This window comes from Pteronotus mesoamericanus, unplaced genomic scaffold (assembly GCF_021234165.1).
Source record: "Pteronotus mesoamericanus isolate MK-2021 breed Mesoamerican mustached bat unplaced genomic scaffold, CSHL_Meso_final contig_166, whole genome shotgun sequence".
In the NCBI taxonomy this organism is placed as follows: domain Eukaryota; kingdom Metazoa; phylum Chordata; class Mammalia; order Chiroptera; family Mormoopidae; genus Pteronotus; species Pteronotus mesoamericanus.
Genome location: NW_026555066.1, coordinates 191,909 through 218,460, shown reverse-complemented (window position 1 = coordinate 218,460; position 26,552 = coordinate 191,909). Strand labels below are relative to the sequence as shown.

General features: G+C 52.9%; 1 protein-coding gene across 3 annotated transcripts in view; it reads left to right on the top strand.

The window, feature by feature from the left end:
• IQSEC2 (IQ motif and Sec7 domain ArfGEF 2) overlaps window positions 1-26,160 on the top strand; it is a 75,949-nt gene extending 49,789 nt beyond the window's left edge. For all 3 annotated transcript variants that reach the window (XM_054565712.1, XM_054565714.1, XM_054565713.1), the window contains 13 exons: window positions 6,667-6,928; window positions 7,933-8,334; window positions 11,036-11,931; window positions 13,304-13,465; window positions 13,951-14,073; window positions 14,988-15,154; window positions 17,236-17,375; window positions 18,169-18,294; window positions 20,306-20,405; window positions 20,963-21,124; window positions 22,732-22,905; window positions 23,388-23,437; window positions 24,039-26,160. In XM_054565712.1, coding sequence (XP_054421687.1) covers window positions 6,667-6,928; window positions 7,933-8,334; window positions 11,036-11,931; window positions 13,304-13,465; window positions 13,951-14,073; window positions 14,988-15,154; window positions 17,236-17,375; window positions 18,169-18,294; window positions 20,306-20,405; window positions 20,963-21,124; window positions 22,732-22,905; window positions 23,388-23,437; window positions 24,039-25,004 — 3,730 coding nt within the window. In that variant the 3' untranslated portion in view covers window positions 25,005-26,160. The remainder of the gene's footprint in view (window positions 1-6,666; window positions 6,929-7,932; window positions 8,335-11,035; window positions 11,932-13,303; window positions 13,466-13,950; window positions 14,074-14,987; window positions 15,155-17,235; window positions 17,376-18,168; window positions 18,295-20,305; window positions 20,406-20,962; window positions 21,125-22,731; window positions 22,906-23,387; window positions 23,438-24,038) is intronic.
• Window positions 26,161-26,552: the final 392 nt, after the last annotated feature.

Sequence of the window (26,552 nt, the reverse complement as noted above, 5' to 3'; positions counted from 1 at the left end):
GTAGGGGGGCAAGGATCCAACTAAATGGAGGGACAAGGCAAGTCCAGGTCAGATGGCCATCGTGGGAAGTGTGGTGTAGACTCCTGGGTAGGCAACCGAAATGACTAAGGGCCTGTGCTCTGGAAAGGGGGTAGGTTTCTATCAGCTGTGACGGAAACGTGTGTGCCTGTGCGTATGTGTGCATGTCTTTGCATGAGGCTGGCAGATGTAACAGAACTGAGAGACTGTGCACTGTTATATATCTGAGGGAGTATGATTGTGTGAGGCTGGGTGTGAGGAATTCTGAGTGGGTGAGGTCGATTGTGTGAGGTGGCGACTTTGTGTACCTGGTGGAGATAATCACAAGACTGAGTGTGGGTGGCTTTTGCACATATGGGGCTGTGGCTTCTAGAGTGATCGTTGTCGGGCAAGATGGTCACACAGACAGGCATGAATACTACCTGTGCTCTTAGACTGCCAAGGTGGTTGCTGAGCACTCGCTGTGCACTGGGCCTTGGCCTGGGCCTGGAAGGTCCAGAGAGATGAATCACACCAGCTGCTGCACTTGGGAAACAGGAACAGGGTGGGGAACGGACACTTCAGTAGATAATCACAAGTTGGTTGGAGATGAGGACCACCTGTGACACAAGTGTGCACAGTGGGGAGTAGCTGACCCTGTCAGGTTCTGAGTCAGAACTGACTTCGCAGGAGGGCTCACCTGCAAGATACAGATGAGCTTCCCTGGACTGACAGAGTCTGCGGGTGAAGTGAGGAGAGAGGGCATCCTGCACAGCAGAAACCAAGGAAGAGCCCGAGCACATGCATGGCAATGCGGATGAACTTGCCATAGCCTAGGAAGTGCAGGTAGCCTGCTGTTGCTTTTGTTTAGGAGCTTAAAGGTTGGCGAGAAGGAGGCTGGACAGATTCAGCTAAAAAACTAAAAGGACTCGGGTTCTCATTCTGTGTGACCCTGGGCAAGTCACTTTGACTGCTGGGACCTCATTTGGGATTGGTGGGGTCGGAGGGTTCAGAAAGTCCATCCAGTTCTGTGGGTCTTCTCCCCTCAGCCAGCCAGACCCATGTGCCATTGCTCTCGCAGCCAGGCACTTCTGCCTTCTCCCTTCAGGCTTTCCTCTTCCCCCTGGGTACCTTCCTCACTCACACACTCCACAAATATTCATCCAACCTCTGGCCCTCTGCATGTCCCTGTGGGAAGACGGGGGCTGGAGAATGCCGGGACTCCATCCTGGAGGGGCTGTTCAGTGCGGGGTGGTAAGAGCAGGAACCCTGGTATGACTTCTGGCTCTACCACTGCTAGGCTTTGAGACTGTGGGCAAGCTGCTTCATCTCTCGGCACCTCAGTTTCCTTATCTGTGTTATCCCCTTCAGGAGAACAGCCCACACCTTGCAGGGTTGCTAGGCCTAGCAAGAAGCAGGTACTCGGTAAATGGCAACTATTATTTTTAGAGCTGCAAAGAAGCGGAGCTGGGATTCAAACCCAGGTCTGTGTGCTTGCCAAACTGTGTTTGCCCGCTGTCTACCCAGTCAGCCCTTTGATGGCTTCCTTCTCCCCTGCCACCCCCTGTGCCAAGACGGGCTGACCTCGGGCTGGAAAGTTCTGTGGCGCTGGGACTGGGCAGCAGAAATAGTTTGCAAAAGAGCTGTGCGAGAAAAGGGAGGTGACTGGAGTCCCTCGGCCCCTCGCTGGGTCCTGTCTCCTTGCCCAGCCTTCCTCCAGAGCGCGCAACCCCTGGCGTCATCTAGGTGTGCTGATCTCCTCATCTTGTTTTCTTGTCTCTCACTTCCAGTCCCCCCCTTGCAGCCCAAGTTGTCATGGGGATAGTCCTCAGCATCCCTGGCTTCCTCTTGCCCTCATCTTATGGTATCTATAGCAACAGCCCCCATTCATTTCCATGGCAACTGCATCCTGATTCCATCCCCTGCTGGCTGCCTGGCTCTGGGCAGTGCCAATAAAGGGAAGGAGGGAGAGAGACCTCCCATTAGGAACAGCAGCAGGGAGGGTTGGTAACTCTGCCATCAGCAGGCTACCACGAATCCATACAGAACACCCTGCCCTGCTTCTCCCCATCTTAGTGCCTTGACTCACAAGGTCCTTTACTCCTCATCTCTACCAACTCCTCTTAGCCAAGGCCCCATTCAATAGCTTCTCCCGCAGGATGCCTTCAGGCAACAGAAGAACTAGCAGGGCTCTGGGCTTTGAGTCCCTGTTCTGCCACTTGCTGAGACCTTTGGCAGTCAGTTCCCCCTTCGGAGCCTTTTTCCTCACCTGCAGAGTAGGAATCCTAATTCTTCCTTCACGTTTGCCATGCAGGTTAAACAATGTGCAGAAAATACCTGACATAGGGAAGGTACACTGTAAGTGTGAGTTTATTTTTATTCTGCTCAGCCACCCCCAAGCAGAAGGAATCTGTCTCCTGAGCTCCCCCAACACTTGCTCTGTTCCCCGGCCCTGAGAACTTCCAGCTTTGGACTGCGGTTATTTGTGACATGTGGTTTATTTCCCCCAATGCAGAGGACACTCTTGGTTCCCCCACAGAATATAATAGCCCAGTAGAGAGTGCACCAGGGGTGTGCGTCTGTGTGTGTGTGTGTGTTTGTGCATGGGGTGGGGGGAGAGAGATTGATTTTCCATCTGATCAACATGTCCCTGAATGTTTTGGGAGCTGTGCGTTAAGGCATTTCACGCCCCTAAGTCTCAGCGTCGGGAGCAATGTCCTCAGGCACTGTCCTTTTTGGCCAGGCCCTCTAGAGGGAGCCTGAGTTGACAGCCTCATTTCCCTGCCACTATTCCCTTTGCCACCAAAACTGGGTGTCAAGCTCCCTGGTGTGGCGGGGGGGGGGGGATTGCTAAAGAGTGGAGAGCCAGGGGGCAGCACAGAGCCAGAAATGGACAGAGGCAGTGAGATGTTGTGAAAAGACAGTCTGGGCCCTGGATTTGCAAACCGACTTTCTCATTTAATAGCTGTGTGACCTTGAGCCAGTTTACATCACCTCTTTGAGCTTTAGTGTCCTCGTCTATAAAACAGTACCAATGGTGCCTGCCTCGGTAACTTGCAAGGCTTCAGTGAACTCATCAATACCCCTGCCTTAAGGATCAAGGTGACTAGAGGGCCCTATGGCAGCACAGAGAAAGACCTGTGAGCCAACCCGTGTAGAGGGGGCAAGCAGGCATAGAAGGGCGCACCTGAGCTAAACGCTGAAGGGTGAGCAGGAGGTGGCCAGGTTGGGGTATTGGAGCAGCGGGTATATGAAGCAGAGATCAGGTAAGGAGAGCCACCCAAGGCTATGGTGAGGAAGTTGGAGGTTATCCCATGGAGGATAATTCCTGAAACACCTGTTCGATCGATCGTGTCCCTCCTCTGGGCTTCTCAATCAGAGCAAAAGCCAGTCTTTATCGTGGGCTCAGTGCCCTTCATGATTTGGCCCCTTGTTTCTCCTCTGATCTTATTTCGTATCACTTTCCTTCCTGCCACTCTGCTCCAGCTAAACTGGTCCCCTCACTGTTCCTCAGTCATGCCAGGCACAGTTCTACCTCAGGGGCTTTGCGCTGGCTCTCCCTGGCCTCCTCCCCGCCCCCCACCTGCACTGCTCTTGCCTCAGATAGCCACACAGCCCACTCTCACTTCCATCAGGCCTCTGCTTATACGCCATTTCTTCAAAAAGACCTCCTCTGACCACCACATCTAAAACAGCACTTTTTATTATTGTGCTATAGTTTCCTTCCTAGCACTTTATCTCTACCTGCAGTGATAGTACATATTTATAGTCTGCTTTTCCCGCTAGAATGTCATCTCCCTGAGGGAACAAATCTTACGCATCTTGTTCACTGTTAAATTTGCAGCACCCAGCACTGTGCCTGGCATGGTGAAAGCGCTCAGTCGTTGTTTTTTGCTGGATGAGTCATGGGGAGCCATGGAAGGGTTTTAGTGGGAGAGCAAAATAGTCAGATTGGTACTTCAGAAAGCGCGCTCTCTTTCTCTCTCTCTCTGGCCACAGGATGGAGAACAGATTGGATGCTGTGGTCCAAATTTAGGTGAGAGGACTTGTGTTTCCTCTCACCTAATAAGCCCACCAGAGCTCATTCTCTGACTTCCTTACTCCGGAAGGTTTTACCGAGCGCCTGCTCTGCCCCAGGCCCTGTGCTCTGTGTTAGTCAGGAGACTCCCAGATTCTCTCCTTGTGCTGGGATTCTGGGAGTCATGACCACAAACAGCTGTCACGCTTTGCCAAAGCTAACCTGTGCCATAAAAAGAAAGACAGACATGCTGTGTGGGGGAAGCTCAGAAGAGGATTGGGCATCATTTCTGGTTGGAGGCGGGCTTCAGAATGGTATCTTAGTGGTGGCATATGACCCGAATCTTGATGGAACTGGGGTATGGAGGGATTTTTCAGATTGCAGATGGCAGAGATGATAGGGACTGCATTCCAGGTGAAAGGGACTGCGCGAGCAGCTTTGGAGAGGGAAAACAGAGGAGTACTGGGAAGAAACAGGATCCGAGCCAGGCTGGAGGGAAGGGTGGATGGGGCGGGGGACTGGCAGCCAACCCTGCAGCACGGCTTAATGTTTAAGAGTGTGAGCTCTGGAGTCAGACTGCCTGGATTTGGATCCTGGCTCTATTGTTAGCAGCTGCGTGTGATCATAGACATGTCACTTAACCTCTCTAGGCCTCGGTTCCTTTATGCGTAAAATGAAGATGAGTAACAATGCCTATCTTATAGGGTTCTTTTGAAGAGTAAACATGAAATTATATGTGAAGTGGTAAGAACAATGCATGAACACACTACGTGCTCTCTAAGCATTAGCTATCATTATCTTAGAGAGGCCTCAGATGCCACAATAAGGAACTTGGGCTATCTCCTGTGGGCAGTGGGAGCTCTAGAAAGTTCGTGAACAAAGGAGACAGCTGATCAAAACTGAGCTGGAGCTGTGTACTGGGAGAGAGAAGTTTGCGAGGTGGTGGGCAAGATCCCACAGTCCTCAGAGGGTGGTGAGAAGCGTGTTAAATGCCTGTGGTAGGGTTCAAGGGGCTGGGCTGAGTCTGACTCCCGGAGGGGGACTTCACAGGCCCCTGAGGCCCAGGAGGAAAGAGAATATGGGGTAAAGGGCAGCCCCCCGGTTTGTTTCTGCCTGGCTCCTAATAGTGTTGCAGACTAATGCTTGGGAGGGTGGAAGATGAGCAGCGGGTGGGAGCTCCCACTAGGGAGAAGCAGAGCTCCTCCCCTGCAGCCCGGGACCCCGCCTCGCTGTTGCAGCTTCCCCACTGAGTCCAGCGCCCAGCCCAGAGTGCTCTTCTGTGAGGCCGGGAGGCCTGTTGCATCTCAAGCTCCTACACTGGTAGGGAGCTGCCTGGCACCCACCTCAGCTCTCCTCTGCTCTGCACCCTGGCCTTTGCCAAGTAGGGGCTGAGAAGTGGCCCCTTAATCCTTTCCCAGCCAATAGCTCCCTCAACCCGGTGCCTGCCCAAACCAGACCATTACCTGGGCCCAGCCATGCCCATTCCCCCCTACACCACAACCCCCTCCAGGCCTCCCTAGATCTCCCCTCGCGAGCCCCTCCCCTCTTGGCCCACCTCTGTGGCTCTTCACTATGCCCTCTGGGCTCAAGGCGTCTGAGCTCTGTCGCAGCCTGGGTTCCCTGGCAGCCTGGTTGCCATGGCACCATGGGAGCAGATCAGGTGGAACAACAGCTCTGGGTAACCAAGGCAGGCAAGGCCCAGTGCCCAGCTCCTGCCTCTATTCAGCCTTGAGACCCCTGTCTCCCTCCCCCAGCTGAGCAGAGGAGGCCATGAGGAGAAAAAGGAAGCTGCCCCGCAGGGCAGCTCTTTACCTGTGAGGATGCTAGATGGGAGGCATCTCCCACTGTCGCTGAGCCCTGTGCCTTCACAGCCAGGGAACCCTGGGAGCTGGCCAGGCCCAAGTCCAGGCATCTAAGGACAGGGGTGGGGCTGCAGGGGGCAGGGCTGGGCAGGGAGGGGAGAGCTTGGATGCCCAGGATGCCAGGAGTGGGCCTTGGGCCTGGGGAGAGGGCTGATCTGGGGTGGTGCTGGGGCTCAGGCAGGGAAGAAAACCACAGCACAGTTGTGTTGGGAACAGAGCCACGAGGGGATAGAGCTATGAGGGGAAGAGGTCTGGGGGGAGGGATGGAGCTCTAAGGGAACTGGTGCCTCAAGGGAAGGAGGATTTGGAAATGGGACTGTTAGGACAGGACTATTAGAAAAGGGGGCTCATGGGGACAAGATCAGGAGGAAACTAGTCTGGGAGTAAGCCTGCGACAGGGTTTGGCCATGAGGGCACCAGACAGTGAGAGGTGAATAGGACTGGGGCCAAGACTGAGAAGACCAAGCCTCAGGGGAAAGGAGTCTAGAGGAGGAAGGTGGGCGGGGATGGGGTCTGGGAGGAGCAGACTGTGCTTGAGGATAGAGCTGTGGCGGGGTAGGGCTGAAGTGGAATGAGGATAGGACTGTGAAGGAAGGGAAGGGGCCCTGAGGGTAGGGAGGAGACAGCTTGGGGGGTAGGACTCCTCTCTGGCCTTTAAGTATTAGAGTCCCTGTATCTGTGAAGAAGCTTCGGGAGGCGGGATTGCAGGGAAGAAAAAACTGGTCAGTCTGGCCCAGCAGACCTGTCCTTTGTTCCCACATCCTGGTTCATCTTATCTCATCCCCACAGTGTGGAGGGTGATGCCCCAGGCAGTGACCTGAGCACAGCGGTTGATAGCCCTGGGAGCCAACCCCCCTACCGGCTGAGCCAGCTGCCCGCCACCAGCAGCCACATGGGAGGCTCCCCTGCTGGGGTGGGCCTTCCCTGGGCCCAGCGGGCTCGCCTCCAGCCAGCCAGTGTTGCACTGAGGAAGCAGGAGGAGGAGGAGATAAAGCGTTCCAAGGCCCTATCGGACAGCTACGAACTCTCCACGGACCTGCAGGACAAGAAGGTACAGAGGACATGGCTCTGGCTGGGAATGGGAGTAGGAATGGGGGAATGAGAGAACCACGGGAGGGATCGGGATGTGGCACTTGGGGGTGGTCTGCATAGAGAGAGAGACTAGACTGGGGAAAGACTGGCTCCAGGACCCTTCACCCTATTGGGAGCTCATTCACCACCTAGTCACCGAGTCTCGACTCCCTCAGCAAACACTGATTGAGCTCCATGCTGAGCACGGGAGATGTAAAAATGAATGAGACCTGGACCCAGTTCTCAAAAATCTCCGTCTAATGGGAGAAGCAAACACGTCAGTTGACAGTTTCAGAAGAGTGTGCGGCAGTATATTGCATATATCACACAAGATATTGTTTGGCTAAAAGTGGGGCCACAAAATACTATGTATAGAAAAAAGCTGGAAGGATATATACCAAAATGTTACGGGTATGCCTAGGTGTTGGGACTTTAAGTGACCCAACCTTACTCCTTCCCTCTCTCCCTCCCTCCCTCCCTCCCTCCCTTCCTTCTTTCCCTCTCTCCCCCTCCCCATCTTCCCTCCCTCTCCTCCCCTCTCTTTCTATCTCTTCCTCCTTCTTGTTCCCAGTTTCTTTCTTTCTTCCTTCTTTCCTTCCTTTCTGTCTTTCTTTGTCTGTCTGTCTGTCTTTCTTTTTCTTTCTTTTCTTTCTTTCTCTTTCGCTTTCTCGCTCCCTCCCTCCCTTCCTTCCTTCTTTCCTTTTTTGACTTCTCTGTTTTTTCTAACTTTTTTCTTTGGAATACTGTCTACATCTTGTAAAATTAAAAAAAAAGAAAGAAAGAAAGAAAGAAAAACCACAGCCCAGTCCCATGTGACAAGTGCTACCTGAGATTAGAGTGAGAAGACAATGCTGTGAGGGAAGCCTGGCGCATTCAGGCAGCTGTAAACAGTGAGCTGTGAATTGGTGATGGTGTCTTTGAGGTCGGGGGAGATGAGGCTGTAGTGAATGTCTGACCTTGTTCCCGTCGTACCTCCCCTGCCAGGTGGAAATGCTGGAGAGGAAGTATGGGGGCTCCTTTCTGAGCCGCAGGGCTGCCAGGACCATCCAGACAGCCTTCCGCCAGTACCGCATGAACAAGAACTTTGAGCGGCTCCGCAGCTCAGCTTCAGAAAGCCGCATGTCGCGACGCATCATCCTTTCCAACATGAGGATGCAGTTCTCCTTTGAGGAGTATGAGAAGGCACAGAACCCCGCGTACTTTGAGGGCAAGCCTGCCTCGCTGGACGAGGGTGCCATGGCTGGTGCCCGGAGCCACCGGCTTGAACGAGGACTCCCATATGGAGGCTCCTGTGGAGGGGGCATCGATGGTGGAGGAAGCTCTGTCACCACATCTGGAGAATTTTCTAATGACATCACAGAGCTCGAGGACTCCTTCTCCAAACAGGTCAGCATCCCCGAAAAGGGCCTTTCCTTCCCATGTCTATGCTCTGGCTACTCCTACGACTTTTTACACGTATACTTCAAAGTAAAAGGTGTTGTTGCCCGACAAGCACTTAAGAACAATGACCAGTAGGGACTGTGAGAACAATGGGGAACAATTGGCAAAATGCGAGAACCGCAAGGGTCTGAGTGCAGGTTGCAGCCTTTGAGGCTTCTTTCCCTCTTTCCAGGTACCTAGGGCCAGAGGGTTATAGATCCTTGGGGGTCACTCTTGGGTTGAGGTGATTCATTGGCATGAGGACTTGGGAGGCCTGGCTCATATCTCCATGGTGGAGTGTTGCGCCCTGTAGCCCTCTCGGAGGGGGCCCGCCCACGGGGAGGCAGGAACCCCAGGGTGCTTGTTGGGGGTAGGGAAAGAATTGGCAAGGCAAAAATTATATAGTTCAAACAAGCAAATTAAAAATCTGGGTGTATAGGACACATGAGGACATTAAAGTTCTCACTCTTTGGAACTTGATCCACTATCAAACTAAGCAACTAACAAGTGATGAGCACCTACTATGCATACGTCATAACAACCTGTGTGAAGGGGAGTTACCCCAACCTTACAGAGCGGGTAACTGTGGCTCTGAGACCCTGAAGGCGAAGTGACTGTTCCAAATTGGATTGGAACTCAGCTCTGTCTGGTTCCAAAGCCCATGCCCTTTCACTTACACCACACTACCATAGACTGGGCTCTGTGCTGGACCCCGCAGTAGGCGAGACAGATGAACCAACCGCCAGGGTCCTTGTTCTCAAGGACCTCCCAGGCCAGTAGCTCTCAAGGATCTAATTGCCAACACGTGTGCACATAACTGTCTCCTGAAATAGAATGTGACCAGAGCCATTGAGAAAGGATCATACAAGAGCCCAGAAGAAGGAGAAGAAATTTTCTTCTGGGAGGACCAGAGAAGGCTTCTTTGAGAAAACAGCAATGGAGCTGGGCCTTACCAGACAGATAAGATTTAGCGAGTTAGAGCTAGTTGGCAGGGTATTACTTACATAGGCATTGCATCAGCAAAAGCATGGAAGGGTGGGATTGTAGAGGGCACTGTTGGTAGTGGGAGATCATTCTGGGCTTGGGTGTGGCAGCGCAACTGCTCAGGTGCAAACTGCAGCTCTCTTCCTCCTTCTTGTTCCCAGTTTCTTGGGCAAACGGTTTAACCTCACTGAAACATGACCAATAAAATGGATATAAAACTTTCTTTTTAGAGTCGTTCTGGAGATTCAGTTCAGCTAGGTAGTATATACACAAATACCTAGTATGCGGTAGCTATAAAGTACATGTTAGTTTCCTTCTTAAGCCTAAGGAGGTAAATTGAATGAATGAATGAAGCTTTATAAGAAATCATTCTGCTCTGACCTCTGTGATCTGGTCCTGCCATCAGCCTGGCATGCCTCCCTAGAGCTAGTGAAGGGGTGTGTGCTGGGGTGGGGAGTACAGGGAAGTAAAGAAGTATTAAAGAAAAATCTAAATCACTCATCTGTTCATTCATACAACCAACATTAATTGAACATATCTTCTTTGTCAAGAAATGTGTTGAGCTGAGTTAGAAAGAAACTGGGCCTGGACCCATCCCTCAATGGGGAGAGGTGAGGAGGGGCTCACAGTCTGGTAAGGAGATCAAGGAACCAGGCCTAGGCCCAGCTCTCAGTGCTATCCAAGTCTGATGGAGAAGTGTATTAGTTATCTATTGGTGCATAACAAATAACCCCAAAAGTTAGTAGTTTAAAACAGAATTTAAAGACTGAGCTAAAACAACAGACATTTTCTCTCAGGGTCAGGCATCTGGGTATCTCTGAGTGACTTGGCTGGTGGTTCTGGCTTAGGGTCTCTCATGAGGCTGTAGTCAAGCTGAAGGGTGGGACCGCAGTCTCTGAAGACCCGACTAAGGCTGACAGTTCAGCTTCCAAGCTCACTCCCTTGGCTGTTGGCAGGAGGACTTAGGCACTACATGGGTCTCTCCATAGGACTGCTCATGGCATGGCTTTCCCTGGGGGCAAAGGGTCTGAGAGAGAGAAGGCACAAGCAAGTGAGAGCCCTTAGGACAGAAGCTGAAGTCTTCCCTAACCTAATCTTGGAAGTGATATGTCATCACTTCTGCCATATGTTATCAATCCCACAGACCAACCCCAGGACAGTGTGGTACACAAGGGTGTGAATACCAGGAGGCAGGCATCATTGAGGGCCAACTGAGAGGCTGAATACCAGAGGGAGGAAGAGTTTACCAGCCATGGTCTGAATTCTCAAGGCTAAATCATATGAGTTCCCTAAGACAGAACGAGACAGAGAGCTTTGGAAGCCCAGAGGAGGCTGGGATTTTGGTTCACCCAGGGAATGGCAGAGGCAGAAATGTGGATCAAATGAAGGAAGAGGTGGCATTTGGCTTGGGTTTATATGGACATCAAGGAGGTACTGGGATATCTGAGAAGGAAACTTGTGGGCATTATTCCCTGCTCCTGTGACCTCACAATGGTTCCCTGGGAGGGGGGTGGTGGGAGGTGGGGAATCCCTTTTCTTGGCTGACCCACCAAGAACTTTCCCTTATTCCCTTCCCTTCCTCCCTCATTCCCACATTTCTACCATCCCACCAACCTTCCCTTCACCTTCTTTTCCTTTCTCTCCCTCTCTCCCTTTCCCTCCTTCCCCTTCCCTTCAAACACAGGTAAAGTCTTTGGCTGAATCCATTGATGAGGCCCTGAACTGCCACCCATCAGGACCCATGTCTGAGGAGACAGGATCAGCCCAACTGGAGAAACGAGAGTCAAAGGAACAGCAAGAGGACAGCTCAGCCACATCCTTCAGTGACCTTCCCCTCTACTTGGATGACCCAGTTCCCCCACCATCCCCCGAACGACTGCCCAGCACAGAGCCCCCACCCCAGGGCCGACCTGAGTTCTGGGCACAGGCCCCTCTCCCACCAGTTCCTGCACCGGGGCCACCAGGGACCCGGGAAGATGGTAGCCGTGAGGAAGGCACTCGAAGGGGGCCTGGGTGCTTGGAGTGTCGAGATTTCCGGCTGCGGGCTGCCCACCTTCCCCTGCTTACCATTGAGCCTCCTAGTGACAGCTCTGTGGACCTGAGTGACCGCTCAGATCGCGGCTCTGTCCACCGCCAGCTGGTGTATGAGGCCGATGGCTGCAGCCCCCATGGGACCCTAAAGCACAAGGGGCCACCAGGCAGGGCCCCGATCCCACACCGCCACTACCCAGCCCCAGAGGGCCCAGCCCCGGCCCCGCCAGGGCCCCTGCCACCAGCCCCCAACAGCGGCACTGGGCCCAGTGGTGTGGCTGGGGGTCGGAGGTTGGGGAAGTGCGAGGCAGCAGGGGAGAACTCTGATGGTGGAGATAACGAGAGCCTTGAAAGCTCCAGCAATTCCAACGAGACCATCAACTGCAGCTCTGGCTCCTCTTCGAGGGACAGCCTGAGGGAGCCTCCAGCCACTGGCCTGTGCAAGCAGACTTACCAGCGAGAGACGAGGCACAGCTGGGACTCACCGGCCTTCAACAACGACGTGGTGCAGAGGCGGCATTACAGAATCGGCCTCAACCTCTTCAACAAGTATGTGCTTCCCATTCCTGCCCGCCTTGCCCCTTCCTACCCTGCCCCTGGGCAGTTTGACCCCTGGGGCTGAACTCCAAGCAGTGATCTGCTTCTGCCATCTTCTCATTCTGTGGATGGTGTTTCTCCCCAGCTGTTCAGTGAAGAGGATTGGAAGCAGGGTGGCAGAGTAGAAAGTCCCCCAACACACCCATCAGAGGCACTTCTAGTCCGAGCACTGCTTCTGACTGGCTGTGTGATCTTGGGTGAGATGTTCTCCTCTGTGGGCCCCAGTTTGCTACCTATATAATGGATTCAGAACCTGGGGTCACCCACCTCCCCTCTTTGGTGGAGAGCCAATGTGGTATATAAACAGCCCTGCTCTGAGGAACAGGAGACCTGGACCCTATCCTGACGTCAGCCAGACTCACTGTGTAGCCCTGGGCAAGGTGGGTTTCTTCCTTAGGCTTCAGTGTTTCTATCTCCTGACTAGCAGGGTGTGTATATTTGAGGTGTTGGGGAGGGCAGGATGGAGTGCTAGACTAGTCATTACCCAGGACCAAGCTCTTTCTAGATGCCTGGTCCTGGGCCAGGTGCTTAGAAATGGGGTGGGAGTGTGACATGTGATTTGAAAATAGCTAGAAAATAAATGCCTTACATGTAGCCTATTAGACACTGCCACCTATATTTAGCTCTCAGAATAACTCTGCAAGGTGGGTGGTAGTGTTCCTATTTTATGGAGAAGGAACTGGGGCTTGAAGAAGGAAAGGGAATCGTCCCAAGTCATGCATGGTAAGTGATGGGTCTAAGACTCCTGTCCTACCATAGTATCCTTCACACTCTAGCATCGTGGGATCCTAAGGCTCTGGTTTCTGAATATGGGATAGTTCAGACCCAGATTTGACCTAGTGGAAAGCAGAGGGCACCTTGTCTATGGAAACGCTCAGAGGCTGGACGATACCTGTCTAGGTAGGATATGGGATAAAGAGCAAAGTAACCTCCTTTCCTATTCTGAGTGTCTGGGACTCATAAAAAAGGGCTTAGCCTGGAGCTCTGGCCCTCTCTCAGGAGTCCTCAGTGCCTGTTGGGAATATCAAAGTTCCTTGCATAGAGCAGGCTCTCACGAAGTCTTAATTTTCTTTCCATTATAGTGTAGCTCCAGTGAAGGAGGAAGTTGGGTTGAGGATACCTTGGAATCTTGAAACTGTGTGAAATGGGAAAGTGGCTTCCTCTCCTTTTCTTATGTGTACAGCAAAGGGATTGGACCAAATTATGTATTTGACTTCCTTGGTTCTCTGAGGTCATGATTGGGCCCAAAATTAGTTCAAGAAGTGGGACAGAGGGCGCCATTCTAGGAGGACAGTTGTCTCATCTACTTCTCCTCTTTCTGCAGGAAGCCAGAGAAGGGTATCCAGTATCTGATCGAGCGGGGTTTCCTGTCAGACACACCGGTGGGAGTGGCTCACTTCATCCTGGAACGGAAAGGCCTCAGCCGGCAGATGATAGGGGAATTCCTAGGGAACCGGCAGAAGCAGTTCAACAGAGATGTGTTGGAGTGAGGACCCCAGGATGGGGCAGGCCGGGCCAGGGATTCCTGGAAAAGGAGGGCAGGAGGGAGGAAGGGGCAGCCTGTCCTTTCTGCTCAGATAAACTTATAAAGCGGGATGAGTAGCCTTTCCAGCTCCTATGCTCTTGTGCCCCAAAGGGGCCTGATCTCTATTGACCCTATTCCTAAAGTCTTCTGGGGGACCCCAGGTAAGACATGCTTATCCTATGGCCTTCTTTGGGCCTCAGTTTTCCCCTCTCTGAAATGAGTGGGTCAATGGAAAGGACTCTCAGAAACCATGTGTCTGGACCTGATTTTTTAGGGGTGGATTCAATTTCAAATGTTCCGTCCTCGTATGTGCTTACTTGGGCCCTGGATCCATATTGTGTGGACGTCTGTCAGTGGAGGAGTTTGTCCATTTGAGCAGGTCAGGGTGGGTCACAGGTTTTCTGCAGAGGAATTAACAGGGCCACACCCCCTTCTTTCCTCCTCAGCTGTGTGGTGGATGAGATGGACTTCTCCTCCATGGATTTGGATGATGCACTCAGGAAGTTCCAATCGCATATCCGGGTTCAGGGCGAGGCCCAAAAGGTGGAGCGACTCATCGAAGCCTTCAGGTGCACCTGTTCCCCACTGCTGAAGCCGCCTTTCCCTATCTCAGGGAGCAGCATAGTGTGTCTGCAGGTCCCCTTTCTGAGCCTCATACTTTCCTCATCAGAAAGTGGCAATTATAAATCTTATCTTGCAAGGTAGTTAAGTTGTGAGGATCCGAGGTGACGTGCATAAAGTGCCTAGCTTAGCATCTGGAAATGGGCCTCCGATAAGCGACGACAACATCAGCAACAATAGCTAATGCTCATTGAGTATTTACCAGGTACCAGGGCACTTTGCATGATTACTTCACCAAATACTCACAAAAACCCTATAAGGCAGGTGCCTCTATTATTATTTCCACTTAGCAGATGAGAAATTAGAAGTTTAGAGAGATGAAGTCACTTTCCCAGAGTCATACAGTGAGTAAGTGGTGGAACTGGGATTTGAACTCAAGTGTGTCTGACTCCAGGACCCTTAACTCTTACCCTCTACTATGAATGCTGCAGGGTTCAGGCAGACCTGGGTATAAACCCTGGCCCCACCACTTTGAGGATAGTTAGAGGAGACATGGTCAGAGCAACCCATATTTTCATCCTGGCTTCCCCGTTTACCAGATCTATCACTTTGGGCAAGTCACCTTATCCTTTGGGGTCTCAGGTCACTTCAACTGTAGAATGGGGCTGCTAATAGCTACCTTGCAGGACTGTGATAGGATTACATAAGATATGTGCATAAATCCTCTGACAGAGTTCAGTACAAAGTAGCGATTGTGGATTTTTACATGCTGGTCTTGGGGAAACTCTGAAGAAAAAAAAGACAGACGTAAAGGGTTTGGAAGTACTTCTCAAAGGGGAGGGCTGGCGATGCCAGACTTGGAGGCTGGTGGGAAGGCGGAGATTACTGGTGCCTGACCCTGGCCCTGACTCCTGCCCTGCAGCCAGCGGTACTGTGTGTGTAACCCAGCCCTCGTGCGCCAGTTCCGGAACCCAGACACCATCTTCATCCTTGCTTTTGCCATCATCCTCCTCAACACTGACATGTACAGTCCCAGCGTCAAGGCTGAACGCAAGATGAAACTAGATGACTTCATCAAGAACCTGAGAGGTGACCCTACACCTCCCTATCGGCTTTTCCTGTCCTTCCCCTGGGAAGGGAGAGCGGGCAGGGTGAGGGGGATGGGGTGGGGGGGAGGCTCCCTGGAAATTAACATGTGATGCTCTCACTTTCTGCTAAGGCTGGATGTTCCCAGGGCATTCCCTTGTTAACTCGTTCAGTTGTTTGTCCATCTGCTCATTCCCACACTGAATATTGACTGAGCGGGTCCTAAATGAGATAAAAGCCCCGACTCTGACAGAGCTTACACTAATTCACCCAGTCATTCATGTGTTCATTCACTCATCACTCCCTCCTTTTTTCTCTCCTTTATTTATCCCCATAGAGACTCACTTAATTATTTTCGTACCCTTTTCTCTCTTTATGCATTTATTTTTTAACTCAACCATCCAGCCAGCCAGTTGATACTAACCGAGTGCCTCATGTGTGCCGGGTGCTGTGATGGGTGCTAAGGGCAGTGGGAGGGCATCCGCCATAGTCCCTGCCCTAAGAGAACTCCCTGCTTGCGGGAGAAACCGCCTTGTAGTACCAGAGACACAGCACAAGGCAGAAAGCGAATGGTGGTGTCAGACCGTGTTGTCAGGCAGGCTGAAAGTATGTTCAGAACTCAGAGGAGGAACTGGAGGAAGCAGCATTCATTTTAAGGTGGACCTTGAAAGCACAGATAGTGCGGCGGAACGGGGGTGATAAAGAATAACAAAGACACAGAAGTAGGAAAATGTAAAAATGTCTGGCTAATAATAGAGATGGGGTAGATGATCCAGTTGGGAAGGTCGGTTGGAACCAATATACGAGGGCCCTGAGTGCCAGATTAAAGGAGTCACCTTGACCTGTTTTCTTGGCTGGTCAGGCCCAGCCTCTCACTAAAGAGAAGCCTTCTAAAAATGGCACAGATGTTAGGATTATTCAAACAGAAACAAAAGAGGGAAATAGAATCGTGGAAAAACAAGCAGACAAGACAAATTTGCTGACCTTCAGGGTTTTCACAGTCGATGAGCTTAACCCTTCTGACAGTTGAGGTCAAAAGGCGGTGTGATGAAGGATGTGCCTTTAGCACCTGTCCAAGGAGCAAGCATGGCATTTCATTTCTTTCTTTCTTTCTTTCTTTCTTTCTTTCTTTCTTTCTTTCTTTCTTTTCTTTCTTTTCTTTCTTTCTTTCTTTCTTTTGGAATCCTCACCCAGGATATGTTTTATTGATTTGAGAGAGAGAGAGAAAGAGAGAGAAACTTTGATGTGATCGAGAAACATCAATCAATTGGCTCCCCTGACCGGGGATTGAACCAGAAACATTTTGGTGCAAGAGATGACGCTCCTACCAACTGAGCAACCCAGCCAGGGCTGGCATTTCTTTTAATCACCCAAAATTGTGCCCCCTGGAGGCAATCATGGTTGATATTTTGGTGTATTCCAGTCTTTTTTCCTATGCTCATGCAACTTTTCATAAAGTAAAGATCATATATGCAATTTATTCCACTCTTTTCACTTAATTTGCTAGAGGAATTTTCTCATGCTTTTTGTAAATGTCAAGTTTTTAATAGCTATAAATTATTTTATTAAACAGATATAGCTGTTCCTCTATTTTTAGAACTTAGGTTTTTCAAAAATTTCCCCTCAGTAGTGCTTTTACATATGTCTTTGTACATATCTCTGTGTAATTTTTTAGGGCAGATTCCTAGAAGAGGAATTACTGAATACTTAGGCTCTGGCCAAATTACCTTCCAAAATAGTTACATTAATATACATGCCCACTTCCTTGCATACTTTTTAACACTGGATGTTATCTTTTAACATTATTTTTGCCAGTTAGAAAGGCCAAAAAAAGTATCAGATTGTCTTAATCACAGTATTGTCTGGGTTGTTTAGACAAAATCCCTTCGCTGGGGAGGAAAGCAACTGGCTGTCTAGTTGAATGACGCCTTTCCTGGCCGATCCTGATCAAAGGATCAAGGGTGCCTACTCCTTCTACTCCTGGCTATTATGGCTCAGGCCTGTGTGTGGGGCGCTGTGGAGAACACCTGCTACCCACTCCCCACATTTATGCCATGTATCTATGTGTTACTCCCCCTACATAGGGGTTGACAATGGCGAAGACATCCCTCGAGACCTCCTGGTGGGCATCTACCAGCGAATCCAGGGGCGCGAACTGCGAACCAATGATGACCATGTGTCCCAGGTGCAGGCTGTGGAGCGCATGATTGTGGGCAAGAAGCCAGTAAGTGACTTGTGAGACTTCAGAGGGGACAGGGTTTGGGCTGGCCTCTGCTACCAAGTGGTAAGTCAGTACCCCTCTCTGGGCCCTAGGCCCACCTCGCTTGCCAAATGGAGTGGGTGACAGTGCATTCCTCAGGGGTCACGATGTGCACTGAGACACTCTACGGGAATGCATCTAGTACACCGCAGGGCACACAGTGGGTGCTGTATAAATCTTAGCATCCTTCCCACCTCTGTTTTTGCCTGTCCATCCCAAGTGAGGAGCCAAGCCAAGAACAAACCAAAGTCAAGAACATACTCTAGTCTAGTTTTTTAGTCAACAAATATTGATGGATGCCTTTCCACTGAGCCCAGCATTTCACTAGGCACCAGGGATGCAAATATGAATCACACATGGTCTGTGTCCTTGGGGGCGCTCACAGACCCAGAGTCGGGGTGAGAGGGGGTGTGAGACAGAGACACAATCGTTCTGCCTTACAGTTCGTTTAGGGGAGCACAAAGGAGGGAGAGGTCATTTTCAGTCCTTGGAGGGCAGGAATGGCTTCTCGGAATAAATGGCACTAGATCTGGGATTTGGAGGAAGAATGGAATCTGGCCATATGAAACTGGGCAAGAAGGGCATTCCAGATGGAGGGATCGCCCAGGCCAAAAGCAAGGCAGCAGAAAAGCCTGGGCCTTAGTTTCTTAGGCTCCTTGTGTGTATCAGAGGTAAACGTCCTCTTGTGGTCAAATGTTCAGGTGCCTGAAGCTGCCCTGCTGGTCTTGCTGACACCCATTTCTTCATGCCTGTCTAGGTCCTGTCTCTTCCTCACCGCAGACTGGTTTGCTGCTGCCAGCTCTATGAGGTGCCAGATCCAAACCGCCCCCAGAGGCTAGGGTTGCATCAGCGGGAGGTCTTCCTCTTCAATGACCTCCTCGTGGTAAGAGCACTGTAGCAGAGGAGGTGGAGAGGAGGTGGTGAGCTGGGCCCCTGTGAGCTGTGGACCATGTTAACAGTAGCGCAGACATGGTGGGCGATGCGGTGTTCTGCCATGTGTTCTCCCTGTGTGCTCTTGGACGAGGTATAGGCCACCCTGTCCCCTCTTTACCTCCCGGATCCATCTGGAGGTAGTGACAGCCACATAGGGGCAGAAAACGTGAGCATCAGGGGAGATGATAGGCTTACACTCTCAGAAGTGCCAGGAAATGTCCCTATCCACCTCAATAACCTGAAGGGTTGGGTGGAGGAAGGTGAACCTGTGACCCTGGGCTCAGTCTGAAACCTTCCGTTGGTCAGGGTGCTTGAAGTGATTCTTGAAACGGAGCTCATCACCAGTGTTGATGTGCGTCTTTTACAGCTGGGACCCTGAGGACTCTGCAGGAGGGAAGGGAATTTCAGGGTCTCCTGTTCAACCTCTTACCCAGGGCAAAAACTGGCTTCCTGCATGGCACCCTGCTGGTATGACTGCGAGGACAGAAGGCTGCCTTGGCAGCTGGTTTCCCAGTCAGACAGCTCTGACTGCTAGAATCTGTCTCCCAGTGGGTTTCCTCCAACGATTGTCGCTCAGCCCTTGGGATCACAGCGAACAAGTTCTCCCTCTGCTCCAGGATTTGAGGACAGTACATTGTCCGCCTAGAGCCTAGATCTTCTCTCAGCATCGGCACTATTGACACTTGGGGCGGGGTAATTCTTTGTTGTGGGGCCTGTTCTGTGCATTGTAGGATATTTAGGAGTACCCTAGTCTCTACCTACTAGATGCCTGTAGCACTTCTTCAACCAAAAATGTCTCCAGACATTGTTAAATGTCCCCTAGGGGGCAAAGTCACTCCAAGCTGAGAATCGCTGCTTAAGATGAAGCCCCTCCGATGCCCTCTCCGAACCTTAATTTCCTCCTCTGTGAAATGAGCCTACTCCCTATCTCATAGGGCTTTCCTAAGGACGAAATAAGAGGTCAGATGTGGAATAGCCTAACCCAGAGGAGTGCTTGGCTCATACAATTGCTGAGTAAATGTTTCGACATCTGTCAGACAACGATGCCTGTGTGTGTCTGGCCCTATGATAGACACTGGGTTTACAGAGATGACTGAGCCTTCGTCCTTATTCTTGGGGAGCTAACAGTCTGAAAGACTAAACAAATATTTTGCCTAACTATACACTGGAACCCTCCTGAAATCAAATAATTTGCTTTAAAAAAAGATTTTCTTCAGTTTTAGAGAGAGGGGAAGGGAGGGTGAGAGAGGGAAAGAAACAAGGATTGGTTGCCTCTCGCCTGCCCCCAACTGGGTTTGTGGGATGAAGCCCAACCCACTGAACCACACCAGGCAGGGCTCAAAACATTGGCTTTTCAATGCAAATTGCAGACTTCTCTGCTTGCAGACTGTCTGAGGTGTTCACAACCTGTGTTAGTGGAGTCCAGAGTGCCCAAGTACTTGATAAAGACCTTGGGTTGTTGAAAGGAAGACATTAACTGCATACATTGGTTCAGCGGCAATTACCGTTGTGTGCTGGGCCCCGAGTGAGTGGGTGAGATACACAAAAGCTGAACTCCTACCTCTTGGCGCTCCTGGTCCAGCAAGGAGCGATCACACACTCAGGGTGTTCTCCTCAAGCCTGAGGATGGTGAAAGGCACTGAAGCAGCACTCTGGGAGGCAGGGGTGGATCTGTATGGTGTGTGAGGACAGGCTTCCTGGAGGGAGCAGCATTCAGTTACTTCCTGTGAAAGTTGTAAATAGCAGTTTGTGCGTAGTCACTACATCAGGAACCTGCATTTTCTCTTGTCTCCTGTTCTGCTCCTCAAGCTTCAGTTCTCCCCAGTTTGTGGGTATGTGTGTTTGTGTGTATACAACTGTCAGTGGCAGTGAGAGGGGAGGGAGGTGATGAGAAATAGGTGCCATTTGGAAATTCCCCACCCCAAACCCTGCCTCTTGTCTTTTTCCCACCCCTGCCAAAGGTCACCAAAATTTTCCAGAAGAAGAAGATCTTGGTGACGTACAGCTTCCGTCAGTCTTTTCCCCTAGTGGAAATGCACATGCAGCTCTTCCAGAATTCATGTGAGTCCCTTCTTGAATCCCGTCATCCCAAGAGTCTATGCCATGGCCCCCCTGCTCATCCTACATGCACACCAACCTCCAGTTTTGGAGTCCTTGAGGACTGGGCTAAGGTCACCTACTTGGTTCCAGGATATAGGGGAGGATAAGGTGGAGTATGACTTGGGTCTCTGTCCTGGGGAGTGCACGGTCCCACAGTGTGTATGTTTTCTGGGGAGCCAAAGAGATGGCAATAATGCTGCACTTTAAAGGACTGAGCCAGAAGACCTTGTTTGGGTGGCCTTCTGAGCAGAAGAAGCAATGTGAGTAGAGGTAGAGGTGTAAAGGGGTTCTAGAGGGTCGCCAGGGTTGAGTTTGCCCTTACATCCTACAGGAGCGAGAGTAACATGGCCATGACTCCCAGGTGGCTCTTGGGGATGTTGGGGACAAAGGGGAACCACTGAAGAGGCTCAAACAGATAAGAGGCTCAGTCAGAGCTGGGCATTGCAAAACTCATTTTGCATATGAGCCATCATGCTTTAGTCCTGACAGAGGGCACCCCCCCTCCCCTTGCCCCACAGATTACCAGTTTGGGATCAAGTTGCTGTCTGCAGTACCTGGCGGGGAGCGAAAGGTCCTCATCATCTTCAACGCCCCCAGCCTCCAGGATCGGCTACGCTTCACATCTGACCTGCGTGAGTCCATCGCTGAGGTGCAAGAGATGGAGAAATACCGCGTGGAGTGTGAGTAGCCCCGCCATCTTTCCTTCCCCCTCCCCACCCCGTCCTAATACAGTACCCTGTCGACACCAAGAATCCTGTCCTCTGAAAATCTCAGAGTTGAGGGTTAGCTTGCCCAACGTTCCTACCCTCATTCCAGGAACCCTTCAGCCTCTGCTTGAATACCTTCAGTGACAAGGGGCTCATTACCTGTCAACTTCTGATTATTATTCCAAGCCTTAATTATGAGCAACTCTTCTTGCTAATGAAAGGCATCAGGGAGAAGAATCAGGGTATTGGAGGTAGGACTCTAGTTTCAGATCCCAGGTATGCTACTTATTATCTGGGCGAGCTGGGGCAAGTTGTTTGACTGTCTTCCTACATGAAATTGGGATAATGAAATCTCCTTCACAGAGTTGTGGAGATTGAATGAGATAAGGCCGACATAGTGTCCTCCATGCTAGTAGGACATTAGTGTTGAATAACCTAGGTGACCAGCAAATGTAATTCTTCTTCCCAGCCTCCCCTTTCCTCTCCCCATGTGCCAGTTCCTCAACTGAGTCCCAGTGACCCATCCTCCCAGCCCCCAGGGGCCACGCCAAGTCATTTTGATCATGTATAATGGAAAATAGTGTGATTACATCTCATTCTTCCCAATGCTGTCCAAATCTTTTCTTTTCTAAACAAAGCAGTTACAGTTATGTAACATGGTAGGGGGGCGGGGCGCAGAGAGAGAGAGATGGCAGACAGCTTCTTGGTGAGGCCTTCACAGTTCCAGGGTCACCTCTACTCCTCAGCAAGGCAGCGTCACAAATTTCAGTTCACCAGATCCTTGAGACATTCAGAGGGATAAGCATAGCAAGACGAGGACCGGGGGCGGGGGACACATGGTTCCATGACCTCTGCAGGGTGGTGGGGTATAAGGAGGCCGAACAGCACAGGCTCTGGACTTAGGCAGACCTGCTTCCAGAATGTTGGCTCCCCCATTTCCAGCTGTATGACCCTGGTTAAGCGCTATGACTTCTCGGATTCTCAGTTTTTTCCTCTGAAAAATGTGGATGATAACACTTATCTCTGAACTCTCATGAAGATTGACAGAGATCAAGAACACATAGTGCCCAGCATACTGCTAGCACATACTAGAGGGCACGGCTCCTGTCCATTTCCTGCTCCTGGCCTTCCAGCAGCCCTCTGCTCTGGAGCAAAGTATCTGAGAATTGGGCAGATTCGGGAGCGATTGCCCTTCTCTGTAATCTAGAATGGCCCCTACTGTGAACCAGTCACTATAAAGCTCTGTGTTGAAGGGCAGGTCTGGTTTAGGAGACCAAACTGAGAACGGGCAGGGGAAGGGGAAAGCAAGAAGGGCAAGTGGGGGAGGAGGAGGATGCGCTGAGAGGGAGGGAGGAAAGACCAAGCCAGAGAAGATGGCGCAAGATGGGGCTGGACGCTGCAGGGGCTTGGGAAATGTAGCTGAGGGTTGCGGGGACATGCTAGAGGTCCAAGGGGCAAAGCAGGAGCCCTGGGGCCACAGCGGGCGAGGAGGGGAAAGGCCCATGGAGAGCTGGGTCGGTCAGTTGGCCTGTCACTCCTCTTCTTGACTTTCGATCCCTGTCACCCCCACTGCCACCCAGCGGAGCTGGAGAAGCAGAAAGGTATGATGCGGCCTAACGCTTCACAGCCCGGAGGGGCCAAGGACTCAGTAAATGGCACTCTGGCCAGAAGCAGCCTGGAGGACACGTATGGAGCAGGCGATGGGCTCAAGAGGGGCGCGCTCAGCAGTTCCCTGCGAGACCTCTCAGATGCAGGCAAGTCTTCCGGGCCCCTGCTCTGGCTGGGGAGACACGGGACCCGGTGTCCTCTTTGCCTCCTTTCACTGACCGCCAGCCTTCCCTGCACCTGCCACACATGCATGCCCCTGCCTTCGTCCAGAGCCCTGGGCGCTGTGCTGCAGGGGGCCTGGGAGCCAGATCAGAACAGGTGGAGCCCAGGGTTTGGGCCAGGGAGTGTGAAGTGGGGCCACAGTCTTAGCCCCTCTCTGCTACTCCACTTCTCCTCTCTCTCCTCTTCTATTTCTCCAGTACCACCTCTCCTCCTCCTCCATCTCTTCCTCCTTCTCCTCCTCCTTCTTCACCTCTCCTCCTCCCCACCCCCCCTCTTTAATGGGGGAAAGGGAATAGGGGTGTCTGTCCCCGGGAGGGGCCCAGGCCTGGCGCCCAGCTCTGGAGCCCAGCAGGGTGGGGAGGGGGGGTTGCCACTCTGACGCTGGGCTCCTTGCTTGTGGGTGCAGGGAAGCGGGGGCGGCGTAACAGCGTGGGATCGCTGGACAGCACCATCGAAGTAAGTGCCAGCTCCTGCCCAACTCGTCCTCTGCATGAGCCCTGCCCTGCCTGGACCCCAGAGGAGGAGGGGCCCTGTTGCTTCCCGCCTCTTCCCTGCTGGGAACCCTGCTGCCGCCTCTCCCAGCAAACCACTCTCTCCATCTGTCCTCAACTCTGTCTGTCCTCACTCTGCCTGTCTCTCAGTCTGTCTTCCACTCTCCCGAGCCCCCTCTCAACCCCTGGGCCGACTCTGAGTAGCCAGGCCCTTGGAGTCGGGCCACGAGGAGCTCTTACTTCCAATGCCTGCTCTTGGAGCCTGAGCGAGTTACTCTGCCTCTCTGTGCCTAACATTCTGCCTGCCTACAGAGCGGGGATGAGGAGGAGGAACTGCTAATTCTTCCTCTTCCTCTCCCAGCTGAGGCTCAGATGAGATAGTGGATGTGACAGCAGAGCTCTGCAAGCTGGGGAGCTCCATGTACAAGTACAGGATGTTGCTCGGTTTTCACGGTGCCGTGGGGTTTCCTGTCTCCCCAGCTCCAGCCCTCAGGGCCCAGGGGGAGTTTAAGGTTGGGGATTTAGGACGTCTAGACTGGCCTGACTGCCCCCCCTCCCCCTTCCAGGGGTCCGTTATTAGCAGTCCACGCCCTCACCAGAGGATGCCACCTCCGCCCCCACCCCCGCCGCCAGAGGAGTACAAGAGCCAGAGGCCCGTCTCCAACTCCTCATCCTTCCTGGGCTCCCTATTTGGAAGCAAGCGGGGCAAGGGGCCCTTCCAGATGCCACCACCGCCAACAGGCCAGGCCTCTGCCTCCTCTTCATCTGCTTCTTCCACCCACCACCACCACCACCACCACCACCACGGCCACGGCCACGGCGGCCTGGGGGCACTGCCTGATGGGCAGTCCAAGCTCCAGGCCCTGCATGCCCAGTACTGCCAAGGACCAGGCCCCGCCCCTCCGCCCTACCTCCCACCCCAGCAGCCCCCTCTCCCGCCACCTCCTCAGCAGCCCCCACCCCTGCCCCAGCTGGGCTCCATTCCGCCGCCTCCCGCTTCAGCCCCGCCTGTGGGGCCACATCGCCACTTCCATGCCCACGGCCCAGTTCCGGGCCCCCAACACTATACCTTGGGCCGGCCAGGCAGAGCTCCCAGGCGGGGGGCTGGAGGACACCCTCAGTTCGCTCCACATGGCCGCCACCCCCTGCACCAACCCACATCGCCCTTGCCCCTGTACAGTCCTGCCCCCCAGCACCCTCCAGCTCACAAACAGGGCCCCAAGCACTTCATCTTCAGCCACCACCCACAGATGATGCCAGCAGCAGGGGCCTCTGGGGGCCCCGGATCCCGGCCGCCAGGGGGCTCCTACTCCCACCCCCACCACCCCCAGTCACCATTGTCACCACACTCACCCATCCCACCCCACCCCTCCTACCCACCCCTGCCTCCGCCCTCACCCCATACCCCACACTCACCCCTGCCACCCACTTCCCCCCATGGCCCACTGCACGCCTCTGGGCCCCCCGGCACAGCCAACCCACCCACTGCGAACCCTAAGGCCAAGCCAGGTCGGATCAGCACCGTGGTCTGATGAATGGGAAGAGTGAGCTGGCGCCCAGGGAGGTCTGGGGAATCCACAGGAGAGGGGTCTTGCACCCTCTCTGCTTCCTCAGCTTTTCCAAAATATATGTGCACATAGAAATGTCCTCCTCCCCACTTCCTCCCTGCCTCGGGACCCCCTCCTCTGACCCCCAACAGTCGCCGTGGGGTTTCCTGCCAAATTTGAGGGTCCTTGCCACTTGAAGCCTGAACACAGCGTTCGAGCTCTAGGGGAACCTTTTGGAGATCCTCGTCCTCTTTTTCCTCTCTTCATCCTCCCCCGCACCCAGGTCTAGCTGGGTGGCCTCAGACCTCCCCACCAGCGTGAGCTTCCTGTCAGCTCTGGCTGGTAGGGAAGGGCAGGTGTCAGGAGGGCTGAAGGCCAAGGCTTCCCCAGGGCGCCTCTGGCCACGTGGGGCTAGAAGGGAGCTCCGTAGAGTTGCGGCCAAACCTTAGGGCTTGGCCCTCTCTCTGACCTCAGGGCCTGACTGCACCCTTCCGTGTGTCTCTCCGCCTGCCGGAGGACGTGGACTGTCCGTACGCGAGGTGGGTAGGCCCCCACTTATGCTTGCCCCCAGACGGGGCAGTGCTTCCTCTCCAGAGCCAGTCTATGCCCCAGCCCTGGCCTCTTCAGCTTCAGGACGTTGCCTCTCCTTGTAACGTTCTTATCCTGATCAAAGTCCAGACAGGTTTGGTGGGGGCTCAGGTCTGGGATGAGGAGGGCACTACCCTCCCTCACCCATATTGCATGCCCCCCCATTCCCTTACACCTACCCCACCTACAACTGAAGACAATGCACTTTACAGATATCACCCACACACACCTCGCTGGGGCAGGGCACCCAGCATCAGCCCTGGGGAGAGAGGCTTCCAGATGGCCACCATGGGCCCAAGATGTCCTTCCTGAGGCAGAGATTGAAGCCATCAGAGTGGGGGCTGGGAGCCAGGATGCCTGAGTCTTTCTGTCCATCAAAATCTCCGCTGCCTCTCCAGCCCCTTTAAACCCCTGTTTATTTATTATAAATATATTTTTTACAAGCCCCAGCTCCTCTTCTGGACCCGCATCTCCAGCTCCTTTCTCAGCTCCCGCCTCCCTCTCCCCTCTCCACCATGGACTACAGTAGAGTCAGACAGACCCTGGCTGTACGAAGGGCCAGGCGCTGTGGGGCCTGGGGACAGGGGAGGGCGGCAGCGGGAGGGGCTGTATGGAGAGGAGCTGGGGTTCAGGCATTGTCTTTTTTCCTCCTTGTATATAAGAATGTATATTTGATGCCTCATAAAAGACCTTGTGCTCACCTCCCGCCTCTGCCTCCTCCTTATGCCCCTTCCCCCATGGCGGAGCCCCTGGAGAGAGAGGCCTTAGCCCTGGGAGATGAGGCACTATTGGGAGACCCTCAGGCAACTGGGTGGGTGAGACGCTTTGATCCGGTGGGAGGCAAGGGTGAGGGAGTTTCGCCTGTCTCATTTTACTGAAGGTCTGCAACAGACAGTAGCGAGGCTCTGAGCTGTGCAGTTGATCCAGTTCAAATGCTGGGGTTTT